The 16378-nt window shown below is 42.9% G+C and overlaps 1 protein-coding gene across 3 annotated transcripts in view; it reads right to left on the bottom strand.

The window, feature by feature from the left end:
• MEGF9 (multiple EGF like domains 9) overlaps positions 1 to 9297 on the bottom strand; it is an 84312-nt gene extending 75015 nt beyond the window's left edge. For 2 of the 3 annotated variants that reach the window (XR_014265992.1, XM_082470436.1), the window contains exon 1: positions 8520 to 9293. Coding sequence is in view for 2 of the 3 variants with exons in the window: in XM_082470436.1 (XP_082326562.1) it covers positions 8520 to 9114 (595 nt within the window). In the remaining variant the exon portion in view is untranslated. Of the gene's footprint in view, positions 1 to 8519 lie in introns of all 3 variants that reach the window. The other variant, XM_082470437.1, reaches the window with a different exon arrangement.
• Between the last annotated feature and the right edge of the window lie 7081 nt (positions 9298 to 16378).

The following is a 16378-nucleotide window of genomic DNA, read 5'->3' as shown; positions in this document are numbered from 1 at the left end:
AAAATGCTATCTTTCCATCCCATAAATATGGGCAGCTAAACCAGTCAAAGATTTACATTCAACAAAATAAACTTAAAGGACAACAGTTTGGGACTTCCCTGGTGGCACAGTGGTTAAGAATCCGCCTGCCAATGCAGGGGACACGGATTCGATCCCTGGCCGGGGAAGATCCCACATGCCGTGGAGCAACTAAGCCCATGCGCCACAGCTACTAAGCCTGCGCTCTAGAACCCGTGAGCCACAACTACTGAGCCCACGTGCCACAACTACAGAAGCCCGTGGGCCTAGAGCCCATGCTCCGCAACAAGAGAAGCCACCGCAATGAGAAGCCTGCGCACAGCGAAGAGTAGCCCCCGCTGGCGGCAACTAGAGAAAGCCCACGCGCAGCAACGAAGACCCAATGCAGACAAAAAAATAAATAAAATAAAATAAAATAAAAAGGAAAAAAAAAGACAACAGTTTGATTTCTTTTTTTTTCTTTTTTCTTTTTGGCCACACCATGCAGCTTGTGGGATCTTAGTTCCCCAAGACAACAGTTTGAAATACAAAATACCAAATGTGAAACCCACCAAAAACCTATAAAGTTTTCGTCTATATTCACCAACATAAGTACCAACAGAGGTCAGAATCTGAGGTTTTACTGACTCATATAATACCCAGAAATCTACAAAATATGGATGCCGAAGTCTCAGAGATTCTAAGAGCACCTTGTAAACCGTAAAGCACTGCACACTTGTTAATTATTAGAAGCACTCTGTTCACTATTAACTTTAATTAGATTTCTACAGGGGAAATTCTGTCATTCAAAAGATCAAATATTTGCTTCTCAACCAAATTAAACCTTTTATATTGCTATTTAGCCCAAATCCACCTACCTAACAAAAACTGCTCATATTATTCATAAATAGAAAAAGAAATTTGCTGCTTATTCAAAGTACTGGATTTTTTTTTTTTTTTTTGGAGGCAGATAACTTCTGTTATGACAGTTTTTTTTTCTGTATTGTTCCTCAGGAGAAGGAAAAGAAAAACAAAAAACAAAAACAAGAACTGGACAATAAAGAAGATCCAGAACAAAAAGAAAATCTTTTCTTTCATTTTTTTCTAAAAGAAAGAATTAATACCATATCTTGAATATTGTATAAACTATGTCACTTTCTTATCAAGTGGGCTTAATAATCTAAATTAAACAGACTTTAAAAACAAATTCATAGGGAAAAAGTCAAAGTCACAAAGAAAGACAGGTTTTGTTCTGAGTGCAAAGTGTTCAACCCTGTGCACCCTGTTACCAGGACATCTTCAAGGACCTTTTGTTCCCCTGGAAAGACTTCTTGGAAGAATTAGGTTTTGAGGAGGCATTGAAGGAGGACAAATGGGAAATTGTTAAGTAGAGAGGATAATTTGGTTCCTTAAAGAACATGAAAGAATGGATGGGTTCAAGAATAAGAGACAGGAGTAAGAAGAACATACAGAGGAGCTTAAAGTGAAAAAAAATGAGCAAGGAGAACAGAAGATTGCATTTTAATGAAGAAAAAGTAATAGGGAAAGATTTTTCAGACAGTAATATTTATCTGTGGAACAGTGGCATTACTAGAGGGATTATTCTGACACACATTTATCACATGTACTTAAATAGAAACAGTTAAAAAGAGTTGAGTAAACCTTTACTGTGATTCAAACACATATGTATCCAGACATAATCTTTATCTTTTTCATGACAATTTTTAAAATATCTCCCTTCAAAGTTACGAGTGCAGTTAGGGTAGTTGTTTTTAGTGAAAAACAGATATACCAAAACGCATACTTGAAAAAAAGACTAAGAGGGGCTTCCCTGGTGGCGCAGTGGTTAAGAATCCGCCTGCCAATGCAGGGGACACGGGTTCAGGCCCTGGTCCAGGAAGATCCCACACGCCACGGAGCAACTAAGCCCATGCGCCACAACTACTGAGTCTGCGCTCTAGAGCCTGTGAGCCACAACTGCTGAGCCCGCGTGCTGCAACTGCCGAAGCCCACGTGCCTAGAGCCCATGTTCCGCAACAAGGGAAGACACTGCAGTGAGAAGCCCGCGCACCGCAGCAAAGAGTAGCCCCCGCTCGCCGCAACTAGAGAAAGCCCGCGCACAGCAACGAACACCCAATGCAGCCAAAAATAAATAAATAAAATTTAAAAAAATTTTTTTAAAAAGACTAAGTGACCAAAAGAGATACCTATAACATAATCTCAACATTAGTATTAAAGATGTTTATATTATATCTAAAGAAAACAAACAAAAATAAAGATCAAGGCAAAAAGCATGAATTAAAGCTATTTTTAACTAAAAATATCATCTAACACTATCTTTCAGCCAAACAGATCTTACATTTCTATTCTCTTCTGATCTATTAAGCGCCCTAGAGCAGTAATCTCTCTACCCATAATTTACCCATCAGTAAAAACAGCACCATGATACTTTTCTTCTATTCTTTTTATAAGGGTGCCAAGATGTCTGGAAGTTAATATATACATGCTTAGAAATGCTGAGATGAAAAGTAATGCTCACTTTAATTTTATGGATCTTTAAAAAAAAAATCAAGATAAAAAGACCTAGTTAGATTATTTCAATGTGTAAATTTTCAACTAGCCAGAAGGCTTCCTGGGGACATAATTCAGTAGATTTGAAACTAATGCTTTGGAGTTTAACTGTGCTGTTCCAGAAACTAATCAGACTAAGGAATTTCTGCAGAAAGCTAGGCACTCAGGCCAGGAATAAGATATAGTGAATTTGAGAAGTCCCTGGGCCTAGCCCTAAAAAGACTACAGACAATCCTCCCTATCACACACCATATTAGAACCTAATCAAAGGAAGAGTTAGAGCTATAATTGTACAACATTGTAAAGCAGAAATTTTGAGGAGGTGACTGAATAGCACACAAGAGAATGAAGAGAGTAAATGCCAAAGAACAGGTGAAAAATTTTCAGACTAGTATCCAAGGGCAAATATTTTTAGCAAAATGGTTTCCTTCTCTTATCTTCTATATAACTATTTCTTTAAATGCCAATAATATGGATTCTGGAACCACAAAGGCTGGGTTTGAATCTAGGCTCCACCATAGCTGGGCTTCTCTGAGTCTCAGTTTCCTTACCTATAAAATGAAGATAGTAATAGTACCTAACTCAATTATACCTAACTGTCGTGAGGATTAAGTAAAGTAACATATGTAAGGCACTCAGAACAGTACATGTAGCATAGTAAGTACTATATGTGTTTGCAATTACTATTACAGCGGTCCACAATCCCTCAGACCTGATGTAAATACCAGAAGATCCAAAAAACCAAAACTTTTTCTGTTATTCATTTGGCAGCAAAACCTGACCTGAACAAATACAAGGCTATTTATAGCTTTTTTAAAAACCCACTCAGTGTGAATATACATGCATTTTGCTGCAAGTATCTTCATGTGTTTGATTACAGGATGCTGCCCTAGACTTCACCGGGGTGTATTTATTAACTTCCTAAAATCTGAAAAATTCTAAATTCTGAAACACACCCAGCCCCACAGGTTTTCGATAAAAGATTATGAACATACATTATCTTTGAAGCCTGAACAATTTCTATTTCCTTAAAATGAATGGTATCTTCTTAAATAACCATAAGCAAACGACACCCTGAACCTAGCTGTACAGAATTTTAGGATGAAGAAAACATTTCCCAGTACAGGTAGGAGGGCCCTGAATTCCCAGAATGCTCCTTTCAAATAAAATCCATTCACAATATTTTATTTACATGCCATAGTAGTCAGCGCTTTCAAACTCTAAATTCTAGGACTTGTTTGAAAAAAAGCCTATTCTCTTAACTTAGATCACAAATAAATGATTAAGGCTCATTTCGGGGGCATTCATGTGCCCTGAATCATGGGTACCAAATCATCACAGAACTTTACAGCTGGAAGAGACCCTTGAGAACTAATCTAAATCATTATTCCTTCCCTTCCAAACTGTTTTATCATCCATAAATGTACTCTCCCCTATGAGGTAAGAACAACCTGCCCTAACTTGTCCTTAGACTCTGTCTATAGGAACACCCTGTAGGTGAATGTGAATAAATTGGGTGGGGTACATTGACAGACTCGGGATCCAAAATGATGGGTTGAATCTAACACAATAAATCTTACATGCTTGGCAAATGTCTCAGTTTATACTTAAGAAAATAACAAGAGTTTCCAAGTCCAGAATGAAGAAAGACTCATCTACTACATGTTTTAAAAAAAAAAAAAAAAAGAAGACTTAACTATCTTAATGGACTCAATGAGTCAACTACATAATGTGGCTGCTAAAAAAGCTACTGTGATGAGGAACTAACTGCATCAACAGTAGTACAGCATCCAGAAAGAACAAGGTAACCGCCCTCTCTACTATGAGCTGGTTAGAGCACATCTGGAGCAATACGTTCAGCTCTGTGCTCAACACTCCAGGAGAGACACAGAAAAACTGAAAAAGTCCAGAAGAGGGGTAACCAGGATAGTAAGGGAATCTGAAACCATTTCACATAACAGTTGAGGGAGCTGAAGTTATTTAGCCCAGACTCAGAGGGAACATGATCACTGTCTGCAGATCCCTGAAGAACTGTCATGGCCCAGAGAGAGCTGACTTGTTCTGTATGGCCCCAAAGGGCAGAGCCAGAACCAGCTGGTGTTAACCACAGTGAGAAATATTTCAGCTAAGTCCATGGAAGTGTTTCTTGCAATGTAGAGCCACGTTAGGACGCAGTGGCTTCTAAAGTCGTATCTAGCCCTGAAGGTCCGTAATTTTAAAAATCAAACATTTGTCATCTCTTCAGTCTCTTACTGTTGATAACTATTATTCTCTAGTATCACAGCTTCTGCCTTCACCCTTCGTAGAATGTCCTACCCAGCCAACCAATCAGTCAAATGTTTTGCCAGGTCTGTGGGAGGAAAATGCTTGCTTGCTGGGCAATTAGTTTCAGTTTGCAGATCAGTGTCCCTATAAACAAAAGACAGCCCTAATTGAGGGGCAGGCAAGAGCTCCGAGCTAGACCTCCTTGAAAGAAATTCTTATTAATTCAAGGAGCAGCTAGAAGACCCATCCAAACACGTAATATATTATCTATGGTGTTCAGCCCTTACAGGAACATTAAAATAAAACACCCTGTACCCGTCTTCCCAAATGCCAGAGAATCCAACTTTGCCAACCTAACTAGGTCTCTCAAATTCAGTTAGAAGTTTTCCTTCTGTCAAAGAGATGCGTTTACTGTTTGAAGTAGACTAGAACCCATGCTCAGATAGAAAGGCCATACTCGATTACATTACTGTAAAGCTAAAACTGCCCATCAGTAGGCCCACAGAGGCAGTTCAGCTTCTGAGAACTAGACACAGAAAACTACAAGCTATGAAAAATTTAAAACGCAGGAGAGCTACAAAAATTGGACATCCTGGGCTTCCCTGGTGGCGCAGTGGTTAAGAATCCGCCTGCAAATGCAGGGGACACGGGTTTGAGCCCTGGTCTGGGAAGATCCCACATGCCACGGAGCAACTAAGCCCGTGAGCCACAACTACTGAGCCTGCGCGTCTGGAGCCTGTGCTCCGCAACAAGAGAGGCCACGACAGTGAGAGGCCCGTGCACCGCGATGAAGAGTGGCCCCCGCTCGCCACAGCTGGAGAAAGCCCTCGCACAGAAACGAAAACCCAACACAGCCAAATTAATTAATTAATTAATTAATTTAAAAAAAATTGGACATCCTTCTAAAACTTCTGTTGCTCAAAGACCACCATAGACATAGATATATGGTAGTCCATGGAAGTTACTAAAAGCCTTGAACAGTTCAGATGGCAAATATTACTCAATCCTGCTTTACTTCTCTTGAAATTGATTTGGAGTCTACAAAACTCCAGCCAAAGTACTAGAGAATATAATATATACGTGATGGACTGAACAAGAACACATTCTTCCCTGTGCTTTTTAAAGTGAAGCCCAGAAGCAATCTAAGTGTCCATAAACAAGGGATTGGTTAAATAAGTTATGGTATACACTTACAACGAAAAACGCAACTGCTGAAAAGAATAAGGTAGACCTTAGGTACTGTCATGAAAAAAACAGTCCATGATACATAGTTAAGTGGATACAGCAAGTCGCAAAACTCTACGACTTGCTATAACCATATATAATTAATATATGTAACATATATATAATTATTTCATTTTGAGTTTTTAAAACCTATTTTTAAAAACCCTGTGTTTATGTTCATATATGCCTAGAAAAATGTCTGAGAAAAGATCAAACTGCTAACAGTAGTGACCTTTAGGAACTGACTGGACCTGGGAGGCAGTAAAGGAGTGACTTTCACTCTTTCCTTTGTAGACTTCTGGTTCTTTATAATTTTTGCAAGTAAAGGTTACCTTTGCGGACAAATGCTGTATGAGTCCCCCTGTACGAGGAACCTGGAGTAGGCAAATTCACTGAGACAGGAAGTAGAACGGTTGTTGCCAGGAATTAGGGCGATGGGGTTGGGAAGTTATTGTTTAATGAATACAGAGTTTAAGTTGGGGAAGATAAAAAAGTCCTGAAGATGGATGGTAGTGATGGCTGCACAATTTGAATGTACTTAATACCACTAAACTGTACACTTAAAAATGGTTAAAATGGCAAATTTTGTTATGTATATTTTATCACAATGAAAAAGCAACTTAAAAAGGAAAAAGTTACCCTTGTGACTTAAAAATAACAATACAAAAATTATTAAGGTAAAATAACATCAATTACACAGACATACACTAACCATTCAAAATAAGCAATCTTCCTACATAAACACTACGGTGTGCTTCAAACTTCGGAAAATCTAATTCATCCTTTTCTACTATATTTTACTAAAACAAATAAAAATCACCACAAGTCTCTACTACGTTTCTCAAATGCTTTCTATCCCACAAAAAAAAAAAAAAAAAGAAGAAGACCTAGTCATAAGGATAGCTAACACACACCCCCACAGTGCTTATTTACTCTGCACGGGGAACGGTTGTTCTAAGCTTTATAAATGTACTAAATTATTTAATTTTCACAACAATCCTATGAGCTAAGTACTATTATTATCTTCATTTCTCAGATGAAGAGAGGTTAAGTGACCTGCCCAAGATTATACAGTTAATAAAGGGCAGAACTAGGATTCAAACCTAAGAATGGACTCCAGAGTCCATACTCTCAACCTCTATGCTTCCTGCCTCTCAGTAATATGTCAGTCTCTCTATAGGAAGGCCAAAAACGGTTACAGTCAAAATCCAGCTAGTTAGTACAGCCCTTGAAGCTGGAAGAAATACAAACTTGGCTTTTTATGGGTGAATAATCTGCATTCCTTCTTAAGTCAATGCCAAGCTCCAATCCAAGATGTGACTGTATTAAGGCTCATAATCATGTGGGAAAACTCTCTACAAATTCAATTATAGTCCAAAGTCCATACCTGACTCCACAGTAAATCACTGAGCCTAAGAATTAGGTCAGAGATCCATTAATATAAATACAGCTAGACAAAATGGTTTGGACAAATCAAACCCCAACTCAAAGCAAAGGAATTCAGAAACTCTTGACTAACATCTTGACAAGGTAGGTTTTATTTGTTTAGTTCCAGGCCCACTTCAGATCTCAAGGGGGAAAGAACAGAAGTTGTCTCTAACTTTGAAGACTTCAATAGGCAGGAAGAAGAGCTTTATTTTCTACGGGGACTCAGACAGAAATTGGCTTTTATCAGCATCAGCAAAACTGAACATTCCCCTTAAGGGGGAAAAAACCTGGCATCCCTGCTTAAAATGTGTATTTGTCCAAACATATTGACCTTGTAATTGAGGAAGGGAAAAAAAAAATGGTGCATGGAAGGGATTTAACCTAATTTATAAACGTGCTCAACCTAGATACACACCTGCCCCAAATGACCTACTGAATCTATTTATTTGCAGGGAAAGCATGGATTACAATGTCTTTTTTTTGGCCTCGAGTGGCCTGTACTACTGTTTGTAAACAAAATCCTCTCAATATCTTTTCCACCTGCCACATGCACATCTGATATTTATATAAACAAGGAGAAATGAACAAGGAAAGTGGAGCTATAGGAGGAATCCCTTAGACTCAGTTTTTGACCAGTTGGTTTCAGGAGGTACTGGGCTGGCTTTCAAACTTCCCCAAATCACCCAGGCGGAGAGGCAAGGTGAGCGAACCGAACGCGAAAGTTTGCGCCCATTAGCCTGTCTGACAAAGGCCAGAGAGCCCTGTTTGGAAGGAGGTGCGATGCCTTTCCACGCAGCAGCCGCCCCCTTCCCGAGGAAGCACAGCCCAAGGGGGGACAAAAGACTTTCCAGATTGGGGGCTGGGGGGCAGGCTAGCTGGAGCTTGGACCTCCCCTTGAGAGTCGAAATCTGGGGAACCTTTGGGGCAAGAAATGATCCATTCCAGCCAAGAGCCCAACGCTAGAGGCCGGGGCTGGGTAAAGGCACTGGCAGCCGCTGGGAGGGTCCGGCGGGCGAGGAAGCACTGAGACTCACCTGGGGGAGGCGGCGAGGGGGCCTCGGTGGCAGGTGGGGTGGGCGGGACGCTGCTGCTGCTGCCGCCACCGGGGAGAATGGAGGTCGGGATCGGGGGAGTGGTGGGCGCCGGCACCGTGGTCGCTACTGGGGTGGTCGGCGCCGGGCCAGTGGTCGTCGAGATGGTGGTCGGCACGGGTCTGGTCGTCGCCCGAGCGGTGGTCCGAGTACGCTCCACCGCAGGAGGTGTGATCGGCGAGGGGCCGAGCGGCGCCCGAAAGGTGGTCGGAGCGGGTCCGGCCCTGGCCCGAGAAGGGGTGGTCGCCAGGGGCTGGGCTGAAGAGGACGCAGCCAGGGGTCGGTGGACGGTAGCGCGCGGGGGTCCGGTCCTCGGGGCCTGGGCCGTGGGAGCCATGGCCTTAGAGAAAGGGTGACTGGGCTCACCCCCGAGCCCCGGGCCCGGCGACGCGTCCACCTGCCCCGCGGCCCCGCCGCCACCGGTGACATTCCCCGCTGAGGTTGCTGAGGCGGCGGCGGCAGCGGCGGCGGCGCACAACAGGGCGAGGCCGCCCAGGCTCGGCAGGCTCCTCATGGCGCGCTCGGCTTCGCCATTCATTCATTCAGTCAGTCAGTCGGTCAGTCATCTTCTCCTCCCTGCACTCGGACCAGGGAAGCCGCCGCAGCCGCCACCGCCACCGGGCGCACCATCGCCACCTCCCTCTGACAGGCGGCCGGCCCCGCGGGCGGGCCCCAGCGCGGAGGGAGCAACCGGGCCGTGCGCGGACAGCCCGCCCTCCCCGATTGGCAGTCTGATCCGACCAATGGGAGGCCACGCTAACTCACGTGACCCACCCGCTTCCCGGCCTCTTTGTGGCCCCGCGGGCCAATCAGAGGACGTCAAGGAGAGGGGGCGGTGCTAAGTCGGGAGGAGGGTGGTGCGAGCACAGCACCAGCCGGTCCGGTTAGCTGCAGCCGCGGCTTTGTCTGCCCAAGGAGCGGGGCGCGGGCCTCGGGCACCGGGCGCCACGGAGCAGACAAAGGACGCGCCCCGTGCGGCAGAAGCCGGGCCAAGTCGTCTGCTCCGCTGGGCGGCGAGCGCGACCCGGAGCGGGGAGTCCGCTCTCGGGAGCTTCCCCGCCCTCTTGAACAATGGGGCGCCGGCGGCGCGCCCGGGCTCGGGTGGAGACGGAGCTGGAACCCCAGCGATGGGTGAGGGCGGCTGCAGTGAGGATGTAGAGCCCAGCATTCCCTCTGCTGCCCGAGAGCACCTGGCCTCGGCCCTGCGAGGTCTGCGCTGCATTCCCATTTCAGAGATGGGGAAACTGAGGTCCTTGTTGAGGACCTCACCGAACCAAGACCCACGCCCTCATCAGACACCTGCAGTGGGCCAGGTGCTGTGCCTGGCAGGACGGGGGTTCTAAGAGACCCGTCAGGAGCCGGAGGTGCAAGCTTCCTGCGTGGGGGAGACAGGCTCCCATGCACACTTTACCCTAAAACCCTGGGGAGAGTGGGATCGGATGGGCTTGAACCTCAGCTCCAAGTTTCCTGCTGAGTGGTTTTGTGGCCTGAGCGCAGTGTTCTCACCTCTAAAAAGGGGTGGATAGAGAGCTAACACCCCCAACGCCCCCATCCCCCTCTTACAGAGCTGATGTGAGAATTAAGTAATGATTTGAAAGGGCTTAACGCAGTGCCTGGCCCACAGTAAACCCTCATTTATGCTTACTACACTCAGTGTACTGTGTTAGGACAAGACCCATGCCGCAGCCCTGCGTGTACCCAAAGCCGCCTGCCTCTTGGGGTGGGTCTGATATTAGAGCTTGACCCTGGGTGACACTCAACCCTGTGTAAAGCTGGAATTCCGGTGCGCAGCCTCGCACCATCGCCCAGGATTCAGAGCTCGCTCAGGCGCTGCAGCTTCGGCTCAGCAGCTTCTAGTGGCAGCCGGGCAGGGCGCGTTTGTCATCTGACAGGGCTTAATCCCAGCCCCACCGCCAACCCATTCCTGGCCTCCCCTGCGTGATGCTCGCTTTGTGTATGGCTTTCCATTAGTCACTGGCCTCCAGCAAGAACAGGGCGATGAGATTTGCGTGCGAACCCGTGTATATGTGAATTAAAAATGCATTTCTTTACCTGCATGAGGAGTGGGTGGGGAGAGGATAGTTTTGTGCTTGTGTAATGAAAACATAAACATGTTTGTGAGTCTGTGTGTATGAGTATTATGTGTATTTGTATGAGCTTATGAGTATGGGAGCTAGTGTCTATTTTTGCATATTGTATGTTTTAAGTATCTGCATGTGTTCTGATGTGTGTTTTATGTGTATTTTCTGTGTGTTTTTGCATTTGTGAGTACCTATGAGTGTGTCTTGGTAGGTCCATCTATATATGTAAGGGGAGGGGGCAAACTGGGAGGGCTGTGTATGGGTTCTGGTTTCAGACCAATATTGAGGAAGCACAAATCAAGATTCTGTTTTTACTTCTCTTGGGGAAGGGAGGGGACAGGTCATGCCTCTTTCCTATATTCTTTTGCTGAATCTTTCTAGCCCTTCAAACCCCAACCCAAATACCATATCCTCTAAGAGACTCTTCTGGATCTCGTGAGTGGGAATTAATCTCCCCCTCCCCATTTTCCCACTGCTGTTTGTTTGTTCATTGATTATAGCCCTGATCTATCAATCTATCTCTCCCCTGCCTCTTCCTAAAAGGATTAAGGATGGCTTTCAGAAATACATACAACAGGATAAATAGAACTGCCCACGTGATTTTATTACTTCTCACAGGCTTGCATCAGCGGGAATACTAGAACTTGTGATTTCTGCGTCTGTCTCTCCCATTAGGCTGTTCTCTCTGTTCTCAGTGCTTAGCAGGGTTAATATGTGTGAGCACTGACCCATGCTGGTTAAATTGAATTAAATTGAAAAGAGATCCTGTGGTGCCCTGGGAAGAGCTTGTATCTTTAGCGTCAGACAGATCTGGGTCATGAATCTGCCAGCTGTGCGACCTTGAAAGAAACCTTTCACCGCTCTGAGCCTCAGTTTCCTCGTCTATAAAATGGGACCAATGAATTCTGTCTCACTTAGTTGAGCTGAGGCCTGAAGAGAATGTTTTTGCAGAGCCTGGCACACAGAAGTTGTCCGATCTGTGGAGGGTCATTGCATTTATACCAGTGCTAACTTTGAGTCTTGTTGGCCTAAGGACCACAACCAGAAACAACTTCCCCATCAGGTGACATGGCCTGACAGTCACCCTACCAGATATCCCAAGTGACAGCTGAAAAATGCTGGGTTGGCCCTAAGCTGTGCTATATCAGAGATTCAATGGCACTAGGAGAGAAAAGCTGATGCAGCTTCTTTGCCGGGAGAATCACAGAGAAAAGACTAGAAGGCCTTGCCAAAGTAATCCAGGCCAGCTCCCTGCCTCAGACAGGGATCACCCCCACCATGGGTTCTAAAACGAGTTAATTACCCTGTAATAAGTATAGAAAATGTTGAATTTTTTGGAAAGGTGATTTAAGTGTATTAACGTTGATCCACTCAACATTTAATCCTTAAATTTCCTGTTCTGCCTTTATCTCTAAAGTGCAAGATAACGTTTTTGTTTGTTTGTTTCTTAGGAATAGTATTTTATTTTTGTGTTTAAAAATTGGAAATGCTCCAAATATCCAAATCAGGGAAAGTTGTTATTAAATCTCTTCAATTTAATCATATAAAGTCATTGTAAGGGTGGCTCTGAAGACATTATAGTGAATATTAATAATCGACCATTGAGCTCTTACTACATGCTAGACATTATACTAAGAGCTACACATTAATTCTTTTGTTTAATCCTAAGAACAACCCCAGGAAGTAGGTACTATTATTATCCCTATTCTACAGCTAAGGAAACTAGGCCACATGGAGGTTAAGCAACTTGCCCAAGGTCACTGAGTAAATGATAGAGCCGGAAATCAAACTGAGGCTGGCTGGCTCTAGCCGGCACCCTTAACAACTCTGCTCTAAAGGGAAAGTGCTTATGAAATAATTTTAAGAAAATTTGAAAATAAAAATTGGAGCTATGACTCTCTGTGTAACAGAATGTCGTTTGGTACTTTTCCTGTGGCTCCAGAATTGCAGCTGAGGCCCAGGGCTCTAAAGAGAGCTGTCAACCCATCCATGGTATCCGGGGCCTCTGGACTTAATGGGGGGTGGTTAGGAGGCGCAGAACAGCAGGGGGCAGAGAGGGCTGATTCCTCTTTGTATCTTCGGCACCGAGCACAGTGGCAAATACAGAGAAGTGAATTGTATGTTGAGCTAAACAAGGCCTTATGATGTGGCAGACACCGTTCCAGGAGTTTTGCATTCGTAACCCATTTATTCCCCAAAGGTAGGACTATCATCTGTCCTTGAAAGAAGGAGAAACGGAGCCTCTGAGAGGTTAAGGGACTTGCCCAACATCTGCCCAGCTCCAAAATCCAGGCTCTTCTCCAGACTCCACAGGCCATTTATGTGGCTACTATGCCTTGCACATAGTAGGAGCTCAATGAACACAAAGAAAGAACAGGTATACACCAAATTAAACCCTCCTGCTAGAGCAGCATTTAAGAAAAGAGAAGCTTTGAGAGTAAGGAAAGAAGGCATAATAATATAATCAGCCAAATAACTTCATCTCCAGATTTCAATAAAACACAGAAACTTTCCCCTTTCTGGTTTCATTGAAACAGCAATGCTGACATGGACTATTTCTTTTTTTTTTTTTTAACATCTTTATTGGAGTATAATTGCTTTACAATGTTGTGTTAGTTTCTGCTGTATGACAAAGTGAATCAGCTATATGTATACATATATCCCTGTATCCCCTCCCTCTTGCATCTCCCTCCCACCCTCCCTATCCCACCCCTCTAGGTGGTCACAAAGCACTGAGTTGATCTCCCCATGCGATGCAGCTGCTTCCCATTAGCTAGCTATTTTACACTTGGTAGTGTAAATATGTCAGTGCTACTCTCTCACTTCATCCCAGCTTACCCTTACCCCTCCCCACGTCCTCAAGTCCATTCTCTACGTCTGTGTCATGGACTATTTCTAATCCTGCCAGAGCCTGGGCTCCTATAAGATGTGGCCAGATGCAAGGTTTGGCATCATCTGCAGACAGCTTTAGTTGTTGGGGCCCCTATTAGCAAAGTCTGCTCAGCAGAGTCACAGAAAGAGAAATACAAATGGCTAAGACACATAAAGCACTGTGTATTCAACTTAAGTCATCAAAGATTTGCAAACAGACAATGTTACCATTTTTTTTAACCTATTGATTTGGCAAGAATTTTTTAAAACTGGTAATACTTGTTGCTGGCAAGGGAATGCCTCACATAATTGATGAGAATGTAAAATGATACAACCTTTCCAGGAAGCCTTAAAAGTGTTTGTACTCTTTGACTCGTTATTTCCACTTTTAAGAATCCATTCAAGAGAAATAAACAATTAGATGTAAATAAAGCTATATGTATGAAAACGTTCACCAGAGTGTTATGGATAATAATGAAAATTAGAAAAATCTAAACAGATAACAGGGAATTCCCTGGCGGTCCAGTGATTAGGACTCCACGCTCTCACTGCCGAGGGCCCGGGTTCAATTCCTGATCTGGGAACTAAGATCCCACAAGCCAAGTGGCTCGGCCAAAACATAAATAAATAAACAGATAACAGTAAGGGAGAGGTTAAATACTTTGTGCTGTTATGCCCTCCCTATGTTGGAACACTATACATCTATAAAAAATGATATTCACGAAGGAAATGCTTGCAATATAAAATTGTGGAAAAAATAGGTTATACACCTCTGAGAATAGCCAAAATCCAAAACTCTGACAACACTAAATACAAGAGAGGATGTGGAGCAGGAGGTATTCTTACTCACTGCTGGTGGGAATGCAAAATGGTACAGCCACTTTGGAAGACAGTTTGGTGGTTTCTTACGAAACTGAACATACTCTAACCATATGATCCAGCAATTGTGTTCTTTGGTATTTACCCAACGGAGTTGAACACTTATTTACCCAACGGAGTTGAACACTTATGTTCATACCAAAACCTGTACGAGAATGTTTACAGCAGCTTTATTCGTAACTGCCAAAACTTGGAAGCAGCCAAGATGCCCTTCAGTAGGTGAATGGATAAACTGTGGTGCGTCCAGGCAATGGAATATTATTCGGCACTAAAAAGAAATGAGCTATCAAGCCATGAAAGGACATGGAGGAAACTTAAATGAGTATTACAGAGTGAAAGAAGCCGATTTGAAAAGTCCATATACTGTACGACTCCAGCTACATGACATCCTGGAAAAGGCAAAACTATGGAGACAGTTAAAAGTTCAGTGGTTGCCAGGGTGCAGTGGGGAGAGGAGGGGTGAATAAGTGGAGCACAGAGGATTTTTAGGGCAAACAAAACTACTCTGAATGATATTATAATGATGTATACATGTCGTTATATATTTCTCCAAACCCATAGAATGTACAACACCAAGAGTAAACCATAATGGACTGAGTGAATATGATGTGTCATTGTAGGTTCATTAAGTTTAACAAGTGTACTGCTCTCTCTTAATAGTGAGGGAGGTTATGCATGTGTGGGGCAGGGGATATATGGGAAATCTCTATACCTTCTCAATTTTGCTGTGAACCAAAAACTGCAATAAAAAAACAGTTTTATTAAAAAATAGGTTACATGGTTATTTGTACTATGATCTCAATTATGTAAAATAATATGCAAATATATATTCATATATTACTATATTCATATATTGTTTTACATAGTATAAATAACACATGAATATATTATTAATTCTATATAATATGAATATATTATTAATTCTATATAGTATTAACTATATATTAATATGAATATAACATTTTATATATACATAAAAGACTAAAAGGGAATATACCAAAACATTAACAATCTCTGTCTCTGAATGATTGTATTATGGGTATTTACATTTTTTTCTCCTTCATACTTTTTCACATTTTTCAATTTTTTTTTTTTTGCAGTAAGCACATATTACTTAAATAATCAGAAATAACCTACAATAGAACTCATTTGGATCTGGGGATATGTTTGCCAACCACATCCTGGATCTGCCTCCATGGTATCTCTTCTCAAGATAATGAGGAAGAGAAAGTTTTAAGTTGTAAACTCACATTAACAGCAAAGTGCCTTCCCCAAGGAAGCTAAATGTTGAAATCCTGCTTCAAAGTCCTTCTGATGCTAAAATAAGCTCAGAAAAGCATTTGCTGCAGTTCTTGGAGATCCACTGAAGGACGTCATTCACAGTGGGCACCAAATCAAACCCTCACTCGTCATCAGCACTGGCTGCAGAGCAAAGAATTTGAACCATCTAGAGAAGGAATGGGGTCAGAGCTTCACAGATAACTCTTTCCCTTAGGTTGCTATAATTGTAATACAGGGGATTACTGACAGGTGCAGAACACACAAAGCTTTCCCAATCATTGTGTTGTTCGAGCTTTGCAACCACTCTGGAGAGAAGGTGGTGGTGGTATTAGTAGTAGTAGTAGTAATATTAGTAGTAGTGTAATAATAATAATAGTGACTAACATTTACTGAGCACTTATTATATGCCAGACATCCATGCAAAACAGTTCATGCACATTATCCCTTTTAATCTTATGCTGTGAGGCAGGAGTGATTATCCCCACTTTATAGGTCAGTAAACTATTGCTTAAAGAATTCAAATGACTTGCCCAAGGTCACCAAACTAATAAATGGAAGAACTAGGATTCATAGCCATTTTTTTTGTCCTCAAGTCCAGAGTGATTTCCACAACTGCTTACTGAACTTCCTCAACTTTAATTTTTATTGCTATTGTTACTAAGAGAGACATTAGTGCAGAAGTAAAGAGTG

The sequence above is a fragment of the Balaenoptera physalus genome (genome assembly GCF_965194825.1).
Source record: "Balaenoptera physalus genome assembly, chromosome: 7".
Taxonomy (NCBI): domain Eukaryota; kingdom Metazoa; phylum Chordata; class Mammalia; order Artiodactyla; family Balaenopteridae; genus Balaenoptera; species Balaenoptera physalus.
Note: the sequence above shows the minus strand (reverse complement) of the source record. Positions and strands in the feature narration are given on the sequence as shown.